The sequence below is a fragment of the Tamandua tetradactyla genome, chromosome 1 (genome assembly GCF_023851605.1).
Source record: "Tamandua tetradactyla isolate mTamTet1 chromosome 1, mTamTet1.pri, whole genome shotgun sequence".
NCBI classification, from domain to species: Eukaryota; Metazoa; Chordata; class Mammalia; order Pilosa; family Myrmecophagidae; genus Tamandua; species Tamandua tetradactyla.
The window spans coordinates 35,188,480-35,206,484 of NC_135327.1; the positions used below are offsets into that span (position 1 = coordinate 35,188,480).

Below are 18,005 nucleotides of genomic sequence, written 5' to 3' on the forward strand. Positions count from 1 at the left end.
AAAGCATTATTTTCAGAGCATCAGGCATCTGGGTTACAGTCCAGTGCCTTACAATAATTATGAGTTTTCACTTCTGGCTTCTTCAAGAGGTTACAGACCTGGAGAATATAGTTCAGTGAGGCTTTTTACAATTTTTTAATTTTATTATTATTAGTATTATTTTCTTCAGTGAGGCTTTTTATATTTTAGAAAGAAGAGTCTTTTGGTGACATCAAAGGTTAGCACACTTTTTGGTTACAGTTCATTTAAGCTTTTACTATTTATATATGTATGTGTGTGTATATATATATATATATAAAGATATAATAGAAATAAAATCTGTTTTTATAAAGTAATTCAGTTGTTACAAAACGTAATTCACGGTTGTGGGTTTCACCAGCATTTGGTGTTGTCAGTATTTTGGATTTTTGCTGTTCTAATCAGGGTGTAGGCATCTAGTAGTTGTTTTTCTCCCATTACTTTTTGTTTTCATTAATTCTGGGAGTTTGCCCTTTTTAAAAATATAACCTGTTATCATATCTGGAAAATATCTGGTCCGAGTGTCCCCCAGAGCTGGAAGATTTTCCAAGAGAGCAAGGGCCTGTTTGCCCAGCCTGGCACACAGTGATCAAGTTAAACCACAGGCCCCAGAGGTCAGTGACTGTGTTGTGGGAAACTGGGCATGAGGTCTTGCTTCACAGGTCCTGTGTCAGAACTGGCTTTAAAAGACAGCTGAGTTGGTTGCAGTGCCAGCCTCTGCTGAGTTCGTTTCTGAACCTCTGTGTTCACTTCTGGCAGCTCCTTCAGTGGCCGGGTCTTCCGAGTGACCTTCTTGATGCTTGCTGTTTCCCTCACTGTGCCCCTGCTCGGTGCCATGCTGCTGCTGGACTCCACCATCGACCCACAGCCTCTCAGGTGAGCCTCTCGGCAGCAGATAAGGAACCAGAATGACTTCTAGGAGGAGAGACTCATTAAACCAATCTGGTCTTAATGGCAGCTTACTATGGTGGTGTCTTGAGTGCCTCAGACCTCACATTGGCTTAGACGTCATGCAGAATGCTCATGTGGTGCTGCTCATGCCATTGTTTCAGAAATGAGGCTGTGCAAAACACAGCCAAAAGTCAGGGAAATCCAAATTGAAGAGAAGCTTAAGTATTAGCGATAGTTTAACCTCAGTTCATTTTAAGTAATAAAAGCACCCATTCACGGAGGTTAATTTGTCACTTTGTTTGAATTTTATAAGCAACTGATTTTTTACAAAGCTGTGATTATAATGTTCTGTTTTTCCTAAGTTACCTTTCACCAGTGGAGATCTACAAGTAATGCTGCCCAGTGCCACTTGAAAAAAAATGGTAATCACCTGGGGCCCCATGAGATATCTTCATCCCTCCATACTTTTATTGGTTGTGTTGACTTATGACATGATGTAGAACTGGTTTCAAAAGGGTTGTGCAGTTAAGTAAGTTTGCATTTCCCATTGAAGCAAGGGAAGCAAAGTTGTCTAAAGTTTATTTTAAATGAGTTAGTCCATGTAAAGCATTAAAAACTTCAGACAAGAACCATGTAAAATTACAGGGCAAATATAGCATATGCAACTGAATAGTAAGGTGGTTTTCTATAAATAAAAATTAAGGTTTTATATTGAATCCAATTCAATAAAAATGTCACCTAGGATGCCTATGGTGGGTTCTCAGCTGGATTCGAAGATATACGAGGACAAATTTCTGACTCTATACTGGCACATGTACACAAGAATCAGCTTTATATTGGATTCAGAGTTAGTCAAGATACAGGGTGCGGTAAACAAATGATTAGCTCATGTAAGATTGAAAATGGTTGGAAGCTGGGGCCTGTGGACAGCTGTGAGGGCTTAGCTCTATCATTCCTGCTGTCCTGGGGGAATTCAGGTACATCTTCCACCTGTGCTAGGCATGAGGACATCTGGGTCATCTCTCCTAATGGGTCAAAGCATACCTCAGCACGGCCTGGATCAGCATCCCCCAGGCTCCCTCGATGTGTTGGGGGAGGCACCCTTGCTCCTTTTACCCCTTCTTAACCCACCCCAAATAGAAATTGGCCTCTTTGAAAAATCTAGTTGGCTAAGGCAGGATGAGTGGAACAGTATATACCTGGGGACCAAAGCATGGATTATGAGGTGGCCTTGGACAAGAGGGGACCTTCTACAGATAGAAGGAGGAAAGAGAAGAGAATAGTGGAGGAGAGAGTGCTTGAGTTGAAGAGGGAGGGGTAGAATCTAAGGGACTGAAAATCTTAAATTTCCATAATGTAAAAGTGAATTTATGTGTGCAAAGAGCAGTTAGAAATATTAGAGGAATGATAGGTTTGTGCCCCTGACCTAAAACTGAGAGGAAACATCATCCCAGAAGGATGTGAGACTCTAAAAAGTTGATTCTGTCTGTGGAGTCACAGGTAAGCTGAGAAGGAAGAAAGGGAAGCACTCAGTGAGCTCCACATGCAGACAGAGTCCTCCTTGCAGCTTAGACTCCACGAGTGCCTTGCTCCAATGTGGAAGGATGGGCTCTAAAATGGTATAGTGTGAGAACAGGAATGTGGTGAGGTTTGGGAAAAAATGCAAATAGCAGCAGCCAAGAGGGCTTCTTGAATGCTTTGTTCAGAGCAAAGCGAGCCAGGAAGAGACCCACTCTTGGGACAGTTGGGACAACATTATGGTGACAGAAGAACAGTCATCTGCTTTGCCTCCATCATCTTCTTCCACTGGGAGTGTGGTATTGTGATGATAAACTGTACATCTGCACTGCCAGACAGTCAGGTGGGAGTGGGCATCCAGCTGACTGAAAGGCATTTGAGCCAAATGGCCTGACCGTGGGATCTTAGAAATGGGTAGGAATTTCTGAGAAATCACAGGGAACAGGTAGACCAGAAGTCTGGAGTGGGCCAAGAGGAGAAAGGTGGAAACCCTTTTAGGGTGGCTTCTGAGGCTGAAGTGTAGCGAGCAGCTCAGCAGGAAGACAGCGGGGCTTTATGGGAAACCTGCCACGCAGAGGACCTTCCTTTTCCTTTTGTTATTTGAAAGTTTAGAGGAAAGCCAGAGACATGGCATTTGTGGACAGACTAGTTTGCCTAGAAATTTGATGGTGCCTTCAGGGTACGTTTTGATGGTATGCTGAGATGTGAGTGAAATGGCAATGGTCCATGATTTTCAGTTGCAGATGGCTTCCAGGCTGGCCCAGATGGACAAGAGGTTTTCTTAAGTGTTTCTGAGAATCAGCTCCTGCCAGTGTCCATGTCTTTCTGCTGTGGGTGGTCAGGGAGCATGGAACACTGTGCTTCCCTCAGTCTCCTCCTCTGCACATCTCCTGTGCTCCCTGAGTTTTAATTATTGTGCTTCTATTGATTCTTCATGCCCCTGGCCACCCATACAGATTGTGGCTATTTTTTATTTTTGTCTTTGAGTTTTACAGTTTTGCCCTGGTAGCAAAATATGTACTTCTGACAGTCCTGAAATGGCTTTCAACTGCTAATTGAAAAGTTCCCATTGGTCTTTAAAACTCTAGCAACAAAATCTGTTTCTTAAAACACTAAGGTGTTTTTTTACCTTAATGTTTACTTCTACTGATACAGATCCTTTAAGAAATAACTAGAAACCTAATTGTTTCTAGTGAAATATAATCATTTTGTTTCTTTTGAGTAGAAACCAGGTTATTTTTCCTCCTTTCTTTTTTGTGAAAAATAACATATATTAAAAAAGCAATACATTTCAAAGTACATCACAACAATTAGTTGTAGAACAGATTTCGGAGCTTGGTATGGGTTACAATTCCACAATTTTAGGTTTTTACTTCTAGCTGCTCTAAGGTTCTGGAAACTAAAAGAACTATCAATATAATGATTCAACAAACATACTCATTTGTTAAACACTATACTGTATAACTCTACCATCACCTTTGATCTTTCTCCCACTTTTTAGGGGTATTTGGGCTATGCCCATTCTAACTTTTTCATGTTGGGAGGGACTGTCGATAATATGGGATGGGGGGATGGAACCAGTTGATGTTCTGGAGAGGCTGGCCCCTCTGCATTTCAGGACTTAACTGGTCCAGGAACCCATCTGGAGGTTGTAGGCTTCTGGAAAGTTACCCTAGTGCATGGAACCTCTGTAGAATCTTATATAATGCCCTAGGTATTCTTCAGGATTGGCAGGAATGGTTTTGGTTGGGGTTTGAGTAGCAGTGATAGATATGATAGGTAGCAATGTCTAACTGAAGCTTGCATTAGAGTGACCTCCAGAGAAGCCAGGTTATTTTTTAGAGTGACTCTGGGCTGTGAGATTGAAAGGTTTGGAGCCTGAGTTGGTGTCCACTAGATGGTGCCCTGAGGCTACCCAACCATGTAGACCCTGTTTGCAGGATGACAGAACTGGCAGGTAGATTCAAGAGAGAGCCTGACCAGTGAAAGCCATGGGGAGAAACAAGATGAAAGTTCAAATTGAACATAAAGTCCCATGTTTTTGTTAAAAAAGTCAAGGACACAACTAAGAGTGAACAGGTGCCCCCCCCCCCCCCCCCAACACCTGCTTTAGCAAAAGTTCCTGTGGTCTGGCTGCTGGCTGGTGCTGCTTGTGCTTGCCCTTCCTTGCTGCTTTCCCTGCCCTGCTGTGGGGAGGGGGCCTTTCCTGCCTGCCCTTTGTATCTTATAGAAGGCTTCCCTGTCTACCTACCTACAGCCAGACTTCATGGGGGCAGGAATGGGGCATCCTAGAGTGGTTAGTTTAATTGAACAAATGTTTTTGAGTACTTCCTATGTGAAGGAATCAGGCCCAGTCTGAAGCCCAGGAGGGTGGGGAGCGGCTGAGGACCTGCTGGGTGCCACTCTCTGTCTTGGGGCTTTTACCCCAGAACACAGTATCCTCTGAGGTGGGAGGGACGACCTTCCCAAAGTTAGATTTTGAACCCTGCTGGGTCTGACGCCATGCTGTTTCATCCAAGTGTGCAGGCCACCTTCAAGTGCCTCCTTGGTCTCCCAGTGCAAATTGAGCTCATTAGTTAAACCAGGAGTATTTTTCTAAGTGCAGGTAGGAGGCCACAGATTGGGGCCAGGTGAAGAAGAAAGGAGAGAGCCTTGAATTGGAGGATTGTACATGTCCTGAGTAGGTGTCGACTCAGAGGGGATGCTTAGGAGTGAAGTGCTCTGCCTGGAAGTGGGGTACAGGCAGGGCAGAGAGCAGTTTCCATCCTTCCACCCCGTGACCACCTTTGACCCTTTGGTTCTCCCACTCTTGCGAGGTAGGCTAGGAGCCTGCACGAGGGAGGGAATTGGAGGACCTTCCTTGTTCTTCTTTCCTTCATTGTTGTTCCCAGGTAGTCTCTAGGTGCCAAATAAGGGGCCTAGTGCTTGGGGCACAGCAGAGAAAAACACAGAAAGAAACAGATCCCCGATCTCATGGAGGAGCTGAGACCTAATGGGGATGGACAGATAATAACAGAGAGGTCAGTGAGATAGGATGTGAGAAAGTGTCGTGTACTGTGAAAAAATCAGAGCAGGGCAAGGGGAGCATCGTTGAGGGGTGAACAAGAACTTGGGTGGGGAGGGTAGGCCCCACTGAGAAGGAGAAACATACGTGAGGGTCTGTGAGGGAGGGAGTGCTCTGGGAGAGGGGGCCCCACCAGCCCACAGGGTGTCAGATGGAGACATGGGGTTTGTGCATGGAGCAGCAAGGAGGGCCTGGGAGCTGGAGCAGAGCAAGTGGGCGCTGGCAGAGTACCTCACATGAGGTCATGGGCCAAGTGTTCAGTACTTGAGAAGGGAGACCTGCAAGGTCCTGAACAGAGGCATGATGTATCTGGGTCCTTTCAGGAGGCTCACCCTGTCTGCTGTGCTGATCCCAGGCTGTGGGGCAGAAGGGAGGAGACAGAGGCCCTATACTAAGGGCAGAGGACAGGGGAAGTGGTTCCACTGTGTGTGTGTTGTGAAGGCAGCAGCAGTAGGGTCTGCTGATGCACTGGGAAAAGTGCACTTTTACACATGGATGGGACTGACCCATTGAGAAAAAAGAACGAGTGTGTGAGGAGTGGGAACTGCACCTGATGGGCCATGTGGAGGGATGGGGATGGGCAGGAGGCATGTGTCCAGCTGAAGACAGTCTCCCCTGATTTCTTCTGTCTTCTCTGAAGCAGGAAGCAAGACTGGCAGCTGAAGTGTAGGTGGGGGCTGGCAGGATAAGACATGGACATGGGGGCTGGGAAAGTAAAGCCAGGGTTGTCTAAGTAAAATGGCTACAGGCATTGGACAGTGGTGACAGAGGGGCTGAGTTGGCTGGGGATGGGCAGAGGCCCCAGGTGCTCCCAGGTTGCAGGTGACTGACAGGTGACTGCTCTGCTGATCGTACAATGAAGGAGTTGCCTAAGCCACGTTCATGTTTTCATATTTATTTGAAACATATTTATTTTCTGATGTTCTAGAAAAGTTTATTTCCTCAACATTTGCATTTGCAGCAACTAAGGATGTTATGGGAATGCACTCTTTTTGTTGAAGAATGGGACATCATGCATGTAATAGCACCTCAGTGAATATTTTCTTCATCTTGTTTTTATGGGCAAATCCCTATAATTGCCTTCTTTTACAGTTTCAAAGAACCTCCTCTCTTGCTCGGTGTTCTACAACCAAATACGAAGTTACGACTGGCGGAAAGGTTATTTGAAAATCAACTAATTGGACCTGAGTCCATAGCCAGCATCGGGGGTAAGTACAGGCCTAGATCCTCAGAGTGTGGCACTGAGGTGCCTTCACGGTCAGCAGCCCTTTGAGGGATAGATTCTGTGGGAGTGGGCACAGTGGACCCCCAGCTACAGGGGGTCTTGGGTTATCTGCTTAGCTCCATGTGCACTGTGGGTCACTCCAGCAACCTGGGAGCGACCACAGGCTCTATTTGGGAGTGGCTCCTTCCAGGTCCAATGCCCTTTGAGGGCTGGGCAAATTTGAGCTCATCTCCATGGAGCACTTGACTCTGTTGAAAGTATTGGGCCCACTAAAATGAAAGGAAAATGCAGACATTGGAGATGAATTCATTTATCAAAGTTAGTAGGTATTACTTAACATTGTTTTTTTAGCTTTATTTGTCCTTGTATAGATTTCAATTTTGAAATGATGATGAACTGTCCTCATTAGTTCCTCCATTTTGTTTTGTTTTTTTTAAAAGCTCATGTTGGTGTCTGCAATTAAGGCTGACCATTGGCATCACGCTTGCCTAAACCTGAGAACCAGAGGCAGATCCAGTTCTCTTACTTGAGTCTCTAGCAGTCTGGAGCAAGGCATTTTCTAACTGTTAAAGCAGGAATTAAAAATACTGTGATGAAAAGTTCGTGAATTACTGCTGATGGAAAGTTTGTGAACTTGAAAGGGTGTAAGGATTTACAAACAGCTTGTTTTGACATATTCCTCATCTTTCAACATGTCAATATTTGTCCATGACATGGGTGTAGACCTCTGTCCAGGGTTCTGATTTCTTTTTCAAGCAGATCTGGAAAAAGTAGCTGCCCCTTTTCCAGAGGTATTTGACTACTTTTTTTTGCCCTTTCCTTGCTGTTTGACATGCCCCAAAGGCTAGAGTATTTCTGCAGTCGTATTGGTGAAGTCAAAATTGTTTCAGGAAGGATAAATACTTCGTGTGGGCCATTTATTAATACAACTTTTTATTTCTCTTAAAACGAAATCGATATTTTATTTATAAGCTTCATAAATTTTGGTTGGTGATAAAAATCAGATACTGATATTTAAAACTGGAACTTATAGGCATTAAAGTGCAATGCAGTGGTCTTTTATTTACCTCTCCAAGAGAAGCTTTCCTGTCTTCTCCCTTTCTTCCTGGCCTGACTGCTCGTCTTTTTTTCACCAGACTTCACCTTTTTTGTCGTTTCCCCACGTGGATGGTGCCATTATCCTCTGGGTGACATTTCTCGTGAGGCCTGTGGGGTTCCTTTGGTTCCCCCACTGATGTGAGCCACAGGGAGGTTCTAGAGACCCACTACCGCTGTCCCCCTCCAGAATTGTGGGTGGCTGGCGTGGTGCTGACGGTGGAGGGGAACTAGTCTCCCAGGAGAGCGCTGAAGGGCAGGGATCATCAGTTAACGAGCTTCATTTGATCCTGAAGGACTTCCTACCAGCTCTTCCTCCTTAGGTGGATCTAACTGACATGAGCAGTAGACGTGGATGCGAAGCAAATCTGAGCACCCGCCCCTGACTGCTGGCGTCAGCCTGAGGCCTGCAGGGTGGTTGGGCTCTCTTTTGGGAGTAGCCAGTCCTTTTTTTTCTGATAACTGGATCCTCCTGTATCCTTGCTCTGGAATCCCGAGGCTCCCATGGTGTTATTGCTCTGTTTTCATGATTTTTATTCCCAGGTATCACTTCTACTTCGTCTTCAGAACGGCCCTCTCCTAGTGGAGATGAAAACATAAACAGCCCACCCCTGTTGTAGGAGAGTAGAAGCATGGTGGCAGCTCTGTGGTCCAGCCTGGAAATGCTCTCACTCCTTTCTCTTTTTTTAAATAGATGTGCTGTTTAGTGGTACAGCAGATGGCCGGGTAGTAAAACTTGAAAATGGTGAAGTAGAGACGATCGCCCGATTTGGAACAGGCCCATGCAGTAAGTCATTGGCTGTGCCCCATGACTGTATGTCTCCCTGGTCACACGGAAGGAAACATGTGTGACTCCTTTTCCAAAGAAGTCACTAAAGCCCCTGAGCTAACTGGTCTTTGACAGAACAGGCCGTGGGTGGTACCAAGAGCTCTTTATTTTCCAGCATGATGTCTGGAGTTCCCAAAGCCTAATTGGTGAAAGTGCTTGCTTATCCTTGGGCCCAGCCTGCCATCCCACTCAGACCCAAGTTCACTGGTGCTGTCAGAGTGGTACTGTAGAAAAGCAGTAAACTTTGCCTTTATTTGCATGTCATTCCTGCATTACCAGCACAAGGATTCAGCAGGGCTGTTCAAAGTGAAATACCCTGAGTCACTGAGTTCTGTAAACTAGAGAACAAGAATCTTACTGTTTAAAAACTAGTAACCAGCTGCATTCCCATTAGTTACTAGTTATCATTATTTAGTAGTTTGAAATATTTTTATAAGACTGATGCATTTTTATTTTAAAGTGCAAACAACTCAAAGACACTAGGAAGACAGTAAAAATCATCTCTGAGTCCTCTCAGATGTTATCATTATTAGCATTTTAGTGAATAGATTTTCTGACAACTTTCTGTTTATGGATACCCTCCCCTCACCCCTTCTCAGTTTTTAATTTTGGAGTCCTATTGCGCTGTGGTTCTTTAACTTGCCTTTTTCCACTCCATATTTTGGCAATGAACTCCTGGTAGTGAACAACCTACAGTTAGCATCCTGCAGTAATCACCCCTGCAGTAAGCATACTATGGTGAGAATGCTACAGCAAGCACCCTGTAGGAACCTCCCTGCAGTAAACACCCTGCAGTAAGCACCCTTGCTGTAAAAATGTGTTGCCACAGATTTAAAAGATGCAGGTAGTGGAGTGGGTGAATTGTCTACTTACAGGTGTCTCCACCTTGTACCAGGTGGAGAGAAAGCTATTTCATTTTGATAGTTGGGCACAAGTGTTAGGTCAGGTTGTAGGGCTGAAACTCTTAACTCCTGAGGTTCTGAGTGGATTCTGGAGTTGGGTGTCTGGGTCCTATTTTGCTCCTGAGTCAGCTGTTCAAGTCTTGGGATGCTTATATACTGGTGGCTATGTGTACGTCCTCTGGACCCATTGGATGGTCACTCTAAGTCCTGAGGAGGCTGGAATACTAGGTAAGTGGTGGGTTGACTCTATGCCATGACTTTTGAGCGCTATAAAGCCCAATATATATTTATGAAGGGACAGATGAGGCATCTGGGCACTGAGGAGAACACGGATGAAATCCTGGGCCAGTTGTTGATTCCTCTTTTTATTCTCCTAGAAACCCGAGATGATGAGCCTGTCTGTGGGAGACCCTTGGGCATCCGGGCAGGGCCCAACAGGACTCTCTTTGTGGCTGATGCATATAAGGGACTGTTTGAAGTAAATCCCTGGAAACGTACGTGGCAACATTGTGTTTCTTCTGGTGAAGATTTCAGATCCTTTAAACAATATGTGTATAAGCAGATTTAATAGAACTGACTGAATATAGCCTGTTGGAGACTGTAATGCTTTCTTATCAGTTGAATAGTAGTGCTGCATGCATTAGCTACAAGTATCAGCTGATCCTCATGTAACCCCCTTCCTTGACTGTATTTGGTCATTGCCCTGATTACCCTGGAATTGCATTTCAGCCACAGGGTCTCATTTTAAGGATATTAGGGCATGAAGGTTTGTCCTTCTGTCTTTATTTTTTTGTTAATACTTACTGTCTCTCAATCTCCTCCCTCCCCTTGCCCTCTATGTCCTTCTCACTTCACTTAACCAGAGCTCTCCTTGCTTGTGTGAGCTGCTTAGACTCTGAGGGGCTCTTCTCTTGGGCAGCAACCCCAGGGCATTTCCTCGAGGGTAATTGCGCCTGCCCCTTGGGGCTGCCGTGAGGATGTAAGTGAGATTATATGTGGCAGCTGCTCAGCACTCAGTAAACATTCGGGCCCATTTACTCTAACGAGTTACTACTGCTGATTTATTTATAAAGCATGTGAGTGGAACATTTTATATTTCTCTCAATAAAACAGAACTAAATTGCCTTTTACCTAAGGCCCAACACATTTTTTTTAAGGTCAGTTGGCCTCAATAAAAGAAGAAGTTTCTCAACTTTAGAAGCAAGATTCTGCCTTTGATAATGTTAGTCCATGAATAGATAATATACTGATTTTTTGCTCTAGGTAGCAGGGAACCATCTGACATACGGCTTGGAGAAACTTATTTTAGTTTTTATTCTTATATCAAATTGGGTTGATTACTATTTTGAAATTATTAAGAAACAAGTTCATAGAATGAAAGCAAGTTTTTCCTTCCTTCCTTTCCTTTTTTAAAACACAGGTGAAGTGAAACTGCTGTTATCTTCTGATACACCCATTGAGGGAAAGAAAATGTCCTTTGTCAATGATCTCACGATAACTAAGGATGGAAGAAAAATTTATTTTACGGATTCCAGCAGCAAATGGCAGAGACGAGATTATATTCTTTTGGTTATGGAGGGAACTGCTGATGGGCGGTATGTATCTCCTACTCAGTCAAACAATCAGCAGGCAGGATAATGCCAGCAGAGTTTATAGCTTCTAGGAATCACTGGAGTGCTTCACTGCACACTATTTCAGCCCTCAAAGTAAGACCTTGTGGCTTCTGGGAACAGTTGATGGATGTAATAAAACTGAGCAAGATGCCAGAAATAACATTATAGGATTTGTGATAGACATTTCCCTCCATGTGACTAACATCTCTTTAGGGTTGTCGTATTGATGATCTGTGCAGTCCCTCAGCCCAGCACTGAGCTGCCCCTCTTCCTGTGTGCTGATCTTCTGCATCTTGGCCTTTTACTGTTTCACTGATTTGGTTCAGCTCCGAGTGGCAGCATCCTCACCCTGGGGCTGCCTCCTTGGAGAGTGCACGAGAATTCATGGTGGGGATGTTCAGGGAAGGAAGAAAATGAGTGATTTCTCTAGAGTAGAGTGTGGGGTCCCCTAGACTCCTAACCACCCTTTGCTTTCTCTTCTGTCCTGGTCCTCTCTGCTTGAGGCAGACATTTGAGGCTGTCAGGTCTGTGGATAAACTATATAGGTAGGAGTAGCAAACAGTGTCTGTGGCAGGTGGAGTTGGACCTGGCACCTCGGTGGTGTCCCTTCTCTTCAGTAGGTAGTCCTCACATGGGATGCATCCTGCCAGAGACTACTGTTGGAGGCATTCCAAAGAGGTGCACGTTGACGGAGCCTTGGAGCCATTTGTCCTGCAGGACTTGGCCTTCTGAGAGACGTGGCATGTGGTGTCTACTCTGGGGAAGTCCTGCTGCTCTTGCAGCTCAGGTGCAGTCTGCTGCACAGGGATGGTAGCAGCTGCAGGCCAGCCCTCAGGCTCCCCACTCTCAGGGGAAGACAGGGAGAGCACTAGTGGCCCTTCTCTCCAGGGGAAAGATGAGCACGTTGAAATAGAAGGGTGCTGCCAGGACAGGTGTGGGAGGGGTATTCCCTGAGGAGGTCCATGCTGGCAGGAGTCAAGGGCATTTCTGGGGACAGCCTGTCTTCAGCTTGTCCAACTGGGTGTTTGTTCTAAGTGATCCTGGCAAGCCTAGGCTTTGGGTCACCCCTCTGAAGGGGGCTGAAACCATGCTTGGTTTCCCTGGGGCAGTCACATGCCCGAGGCCAATGAGAAGACTGTGCAGGGTCCCTCAGAGATAATGCTCTTGGTCTCTCTGGATAGGGAAGGGCCTTCATGGGCCGCCCTGGAGCCATGTCCAAGCAGAACCCACCGGAGAGGCCCGTTTCTCCTGTGTAAGGCTGAGTTGCATTCCATAGGCACCATGGATTCTCCTTGATTGGGACCCTTCCTTTCTGTGTTCCACAGCCTGCTTGAGTATGACACTGTGACCAAGGAGGTGAAGGTTCTGTTGGACCAGTTGCGATTTCCTAATGGAGTCCAGCTCTCCCCTGCGGAGGACTTTGTCCTGGTGGCTGAAACCACCATGGCCAGAATCCACAGGTGCGTGCAGAACTGCTGTGGACTTGCCAGGCTCATCATGGCCGGGCGGGCGCGTAAACACTGATTGCTGAGAGCTGAGATGCGCAGGTCCTCCTTGGCACCATCAGGCAATCACGCCCCATCCTTCCTCCTATGTCTCAGGTGGCCTGATGGTGGCCAGCTGTGTGGGCAGCTTGATGGAAGGCCGGTGCGGCATCCAGGCCCATTTCCCTGCTGTGCTACCAGTGTGCCCGTCCTTGGCCCCTGGGCAAGGTCCTGCGCTCTTCCCCCTTCAGGACAGGAACATTTGCACTTGTTTCTGAAAATTGGGCCTGACCCAAACTGGTCTGGTGCTGATCACAACTTCTTCCTTAAAGCAGGGGCTACTGTTCAGTGTCTACATGGGAAAATTTTTCAGATTTTACGTGTCCGGCCTGATGAAGGGAGGGGCAGATGTGTTTGTGGAGAACTTGCCTGGATTTCCAGATAACATCCGACCCAGCAGCTCCGGGGGATACTGGCTCGGCATGGCGACAGTCCGCTCCAACCCTGGGTTTTCTATGTTGGACTTCTTAGCTGAGAGGCCTTGGATTAAAAGAATAATTTTTAAGGTAACTCTAAAAACTATAGTGTCAAAAAAACAAACTGAAATGAATGTATCATTTTTTGACCTTTATAACCCTAAAAATTCTAGTTCTGCGTATAATATTTCATAGTTTTAAAGACTACTTTTAAAAAACACTTTTCAGGGTGGGCAACGGTGGCTCAGTGGCAGAGTTCTTGCCTAACATGTCAGGTACCCAGATTCGATTCCCAGTGAGTGCCTGCCCATGTTAAAAAAAAAAAAACTTTTTTCATTCTTCTGCCTAAAATATAAATTTAAATATTTTAACCCTTGGATTTTTTTTCCTTGTTTCTGTTTTTTTTTGCTGTGGTAAAATATATGTAACGTAAAATTTGACTTTTTTAACCTTTTTTCCGTGTACAATTTGATGGCATAATTACATTTACCATGTTGTGCAATGTTCACTACTATCTATTTCCAAAACTTTTTCATCACCCCAAACAGAAATTCTGTATCCATTAAGCAATAACTCCCTATTTCCCCCCCTTCCCCTCAGCCCTGGTAACCTGTGATCTGCTTTCTGTTTATATGAATTTGCCAATTCTAAATATTTATATATGATCAGATCACATAGTTATCCTTTTGTGTCTAGCTTATTTCAGTCAATATGTTTTCAAGGTTCATCCATGTTATTGCATGTCTCAGAATGTCATTCCTTTTTACAGCTGAATAATCTCCCCTTGTGTGGACACATTTCATTTTGTTCATCCATTTATCAGTGGTTATAAATTTGGGCTGCTTCTACCTTTTGGCTCTTGTGAACAAGGCTGTTATGAACACTGGTGTGCAAGTATTTGAGTCCCTCCTTTCAGTTATTTTGGGTCTATACCTGAGAGTGGAATTATTGGGTCATATGGTAATTCTGTTTAATTTTTGAGGAACTGCCAAACTCTTTTCCATAGCAGCTGTACCATTTTACATTCCCACCAGTCATGCACAAGTTTTCCAGTTTCTCCACATCCTTGCTGTTCTAGTTTGCTAGCTGCTGGAATGCAATATATCATAAACAGAATGGCTTTTAAAAAGGGGAATTTAATACATTGCTAGTTTACAGTTCTGAGGCCGAGAAAATGTCCCAGTTGAAACAAGTCTGTGGAAATGTTCAATCAAAGGCATCCATCCAGGGAGAGGTAACCTTTGTTCAAGAAGGCTGATGAAGTTCAGGGTCTCTCTCTCAAGTGAGAAGGCACATGGCGAACACGGAATCATCTGCTAGCTTTCTCTCCTGGCTTCCTGTTTCATGAAGCTACCGGGGAGGCATTTTCCTTCTTCATCTCCACAGGTCACTGGGCTTGTGGACTCTCTGCTTCATGGTGCTGCAGCATTCTCTGCTCTGTCTGAATCTGTTTCATTCTCCAAAATGTTTCCTCTTTTATAGGACTCCAGAAACTTAACAAGACCGACCCACATGGGTGGAGACATGTTGTCACCTAATCCAGTTTAACAACCACTCTTGATCAAATTCATCTCCAGGGAGATAATCTAACTACAGATTCAAACATACAGTATTGAATAGGGATTTTTCTGCCTTTAGGAAATGGGATTTAAAACATGGCTTTTCTAGGGGACATACATCCTTCCAAACCAGCACACTTGCCAAGACTTCTCATCAGTCTTTTTGATTCTTGCCATTCTAGTGAGTGTGAAATGAGATCTCATGGATTTGCTTTGCATTTTTTTGATGACGAAAGATTTTGAGCATCTTTCCACATGCTTATTGGCTATTTGCATATCTTCTTTGGAGCCATGTCTATTTAAATCCTTTTTCTATTTTAAATTGAGTGGTTTGTCTTTTTGTTGTTGAGTTGTAGGTGTTCTTTATATATTCTGGATAATAATTTGGTTCTAGCTATTTTTTTCTCATTGTTTTCACTTTTCTTTGCCCTTGCGAGATAATGTCCTTTTATGGACAAACATTTTAAATTTTTGACAAAGTCCAGTTTGCCTTGTTTTTCTCTCCTTGCATATGGTTTTTGGAGTAAAATCTAAGAATTCATTGCCAAGTCCAAGATCACGAAGATGTTCCGTATTTTTTCTCCTAGGAATATTATGGTTTTAGCTCTTATATTTAGGTTGTTGATCTGTTTTGAGTTACATTTTTGTATTGGTTTTAGGTAGGAATCCAACTTCATTCTTTTGCTCGTGGAAATCCAGTTGTCTCAGCGCCTTTAGTTGAAGAGACTGATCTTTCTCCATTGGCAACCTTGTCAACAATCAGTTGGCCACAGATGTGTGGGTTTATTTCTATCTCAGTTCTATTTCATTGGTCTGTATGCCTGTCCTTGTGCCAATACCACACTGTTCTGATGACAATGGCATTGCAGTAAGTTTCGAAATCAGGAAATGAGAGTCCTCAAATGAGTTCTGTTTCTGGGTCTTTTTGTTATTATCTTCCTCATTCTCTTCTCTCCTGCCCCCGTGCCCCCGGCCATGCTCCCCTCTCTGTGACGACTAGTCAGACCTCCTTCATCCCCTCAAGACCCTGAGGCTTTGCCTCCATGTACTTTTGGCAGATGACGCTGCTTCCTTTTTCACCAAGAATATAGTCATCCGGTGGACCGTCCTCATCGCCCTGAGGCCGCTCACGTAAATGAACTTACCTCAACCTCTGTTCCACTCTCCCCCTAAGCCTTCTCACAACCACCCTGATGGACACCCCTTTCCGCAGGTTCCTACCCTTTGATCTCTAACATGCCAAGCTCTTTCCCATTAAAACAAAATCAACAGCCCATCAGTGACCGGGCACAGGCCCTACAACCACAGCCTGAGCTTTCTCCTCCTGTTCATGGGTGAAACTATGAAATATTCTCTGGAAGGAATCACCTAGAAGGAACTGAGGAGGGAGAGGGCACTGATGGCCAGATAGATTTGGGAAGGGGACTAGGTCTTATTCAAAATATTAGAGAAGAAAAAGAAATTATAGAAGAGTAGAAAGAACTTCTGTCCCTGAACTATTTATTTGCAAGTAAATTGCTGCCACGAGGCCCCATCATCTTCAGATACTTTAGTGTGTATTTTCCTTCCTAACCACCCAAATTCACAAAATCAAGAAATTCACAGGCATACGTGGCTGCTAACCAGACCACAGACCCCTCTCAGATGCCTCCAGCTGTCCAGGCATGCCCTTAATGACTGTAGGGTTTAACCCAGACCCAGCACTGCATTTAGCTGTAACAAGTTTTTTCTCCTTCAGTGTGGAACAGCTGCCCAGTTTCTGTTGTGTTTGGACCATCTATCACTTTGGGTTTATCTGATGTTTGTTCATGATGAGGCATAGGTAATGCATCTTTGGCAGGAACCCTACTGGAGTAGAGGTTGTGGTCTTCTCACCTGTCAGGTGGTGCCTGTTTTCACTGGGGGAGGTAGCTGATCACCTGATGCTGGAGAAGGCCAGGTTTTGCTGCTGCTCAGTTCTCCTTCTCCATTTGTTTTTAATGAATATTTTATAACTAATTTAATCATATGATCTTACGGTTCCCTACTTTATCCAATGGATTATAATCTGTGGCTGTGATTATTTATTTTGATACTCGAATTGTCCAGGTATGGCTTATGGGGGCCCCTCCATGTGGCTCCTTGACCTTTGGACACATCTCATCACTTTTTGAGTAGTTCCCCAAGGCACTACTTGCTGTTCTAGGCACCACAGCCTTGTCTTGTACTTTCCTTGCCCCAGGTCTGCTGTCAGCTATTTCTCCTAGGAGCCTGGTTTCTTCTGGAAGGGATTGGGATGCTGAGTGTACTTGTTGCTTTTGGGGGTTACAGACCCACATGTCTTCAGTGGACACAGCAAGTGAGCATGTGCCTGTGTGTTCGTATGTTTTAATATACATGTCCATATCCACTTACACCTGTGCTCCACAAGTTCACTCTGACACCTCCAGTTCTAGTCCAATACCAACATATTTTGGAGATGGCAGGACACAGTGATGGAGGGAGTTTGTCAGGTGCAGGAGGACAGGAACCCAGGGATCGTGGATTACCCAGCTGGGTGGAAGGGGTCCTCTCTGCTGAATTGGGAAAGTACAGCTAGAAAGTCTGGGTGGCACTGAGGAATCTAGCACTGGGGGTTGGAAATAGGGGTAGAGATTTGAGAGTGAGAACTTCTTGGGAAAGTAAAAAGTTGAAGTAATGAGAAGGGTGAACTTTCTCAGGGATTAGATGGTCCAGGATAGTGGGAGACAGCATTTCAGGGATCACAAGAGCCTTTTGGGATAGATTGAAGTAAAATGCAACTTTACCCTAGCACTGTAGTTTACTCGTATGTCTGCTTGAGACTTTCTTGTGACTAGGAGACATTACTCATTAGACGTTTGGATTATTTGGATATTTTCTTTACATTAAAAATATAAATCTGGGGCGGGCCGCGGTGGCTCAGCGGGCAAAGTGCTTGCCTGCTATGCCGGAGGACCTCGGTTCGATTCCCGGCCCCAGCCCATGTAACAAAAACGGAGAAACAAAATACAATAAAAACAAGAAAATGTTTAAAAGATGTTTCCCTTTCTTCCTCCCTTCCTTCCTTCTATCCTTCCTTCCTTCTCTAAAAAAAAAAAAAAAAAAAATATATATATATATATATATAAATCTGCATACTAATTTTCATTCATTTGTCTTATGCAATAGTGTATTTTTGTATAATTTCTTAGCTATCATCCTGCTCTGCCAGAAATTGTGACTCTTGCTACCTGGTTTCTCTCTTTAACCCTCCGAAGTCTGATTGCTCCCAGAATCCAAGCCTGAGCCCTTAGCCTGTGCTCCAACCAGTGCTGAGTAAACAGAAGTCCTC

At 44.7% G+C, this 18,005-nt stretch overlaps 1 protein-coding gene across 1 annotated transcript in view; it reads left to right on the forward strand.

Annotated features, from left to right (window-relative positions):
* Window positions 1-18,005, forward strand: part of APMAP (adipocyte plasma membrane associated protein) — a 49,721-nt gene that overhangs the window by 30,059 nt on the left and 1,657 nt on the right. Inside the window, exons 2-8 of the mRNA XM_077114286.1 lie at window positions 778-894; window positions 6,584-6,699; window positions 8,506-8,598; window positions 9,920-10,036; window positions 10,963-11,137; window positions 12,481-12,615; window positions 13,013-13,205. Coding sequence (XP_076970401.1) covers window positions 778-894; window positions 6,584-6,699; window positions 8,506-8,598; window positions 9,920-10,036; window positions 10,963-11,137; window positions 12,481-12,615; window positions 13,013-13,205 — 946 coding nt within the window. The remainder of the gene's footprint in view (window positions 1-777; window positions 895-6,583; window positions 6,700-8,505; window positions 8,599-9,919; window positions 10,037-10,962; window positions 11,138-12,480; window positions 12,616-13,012; window positions 13,206-18,005) is intronic.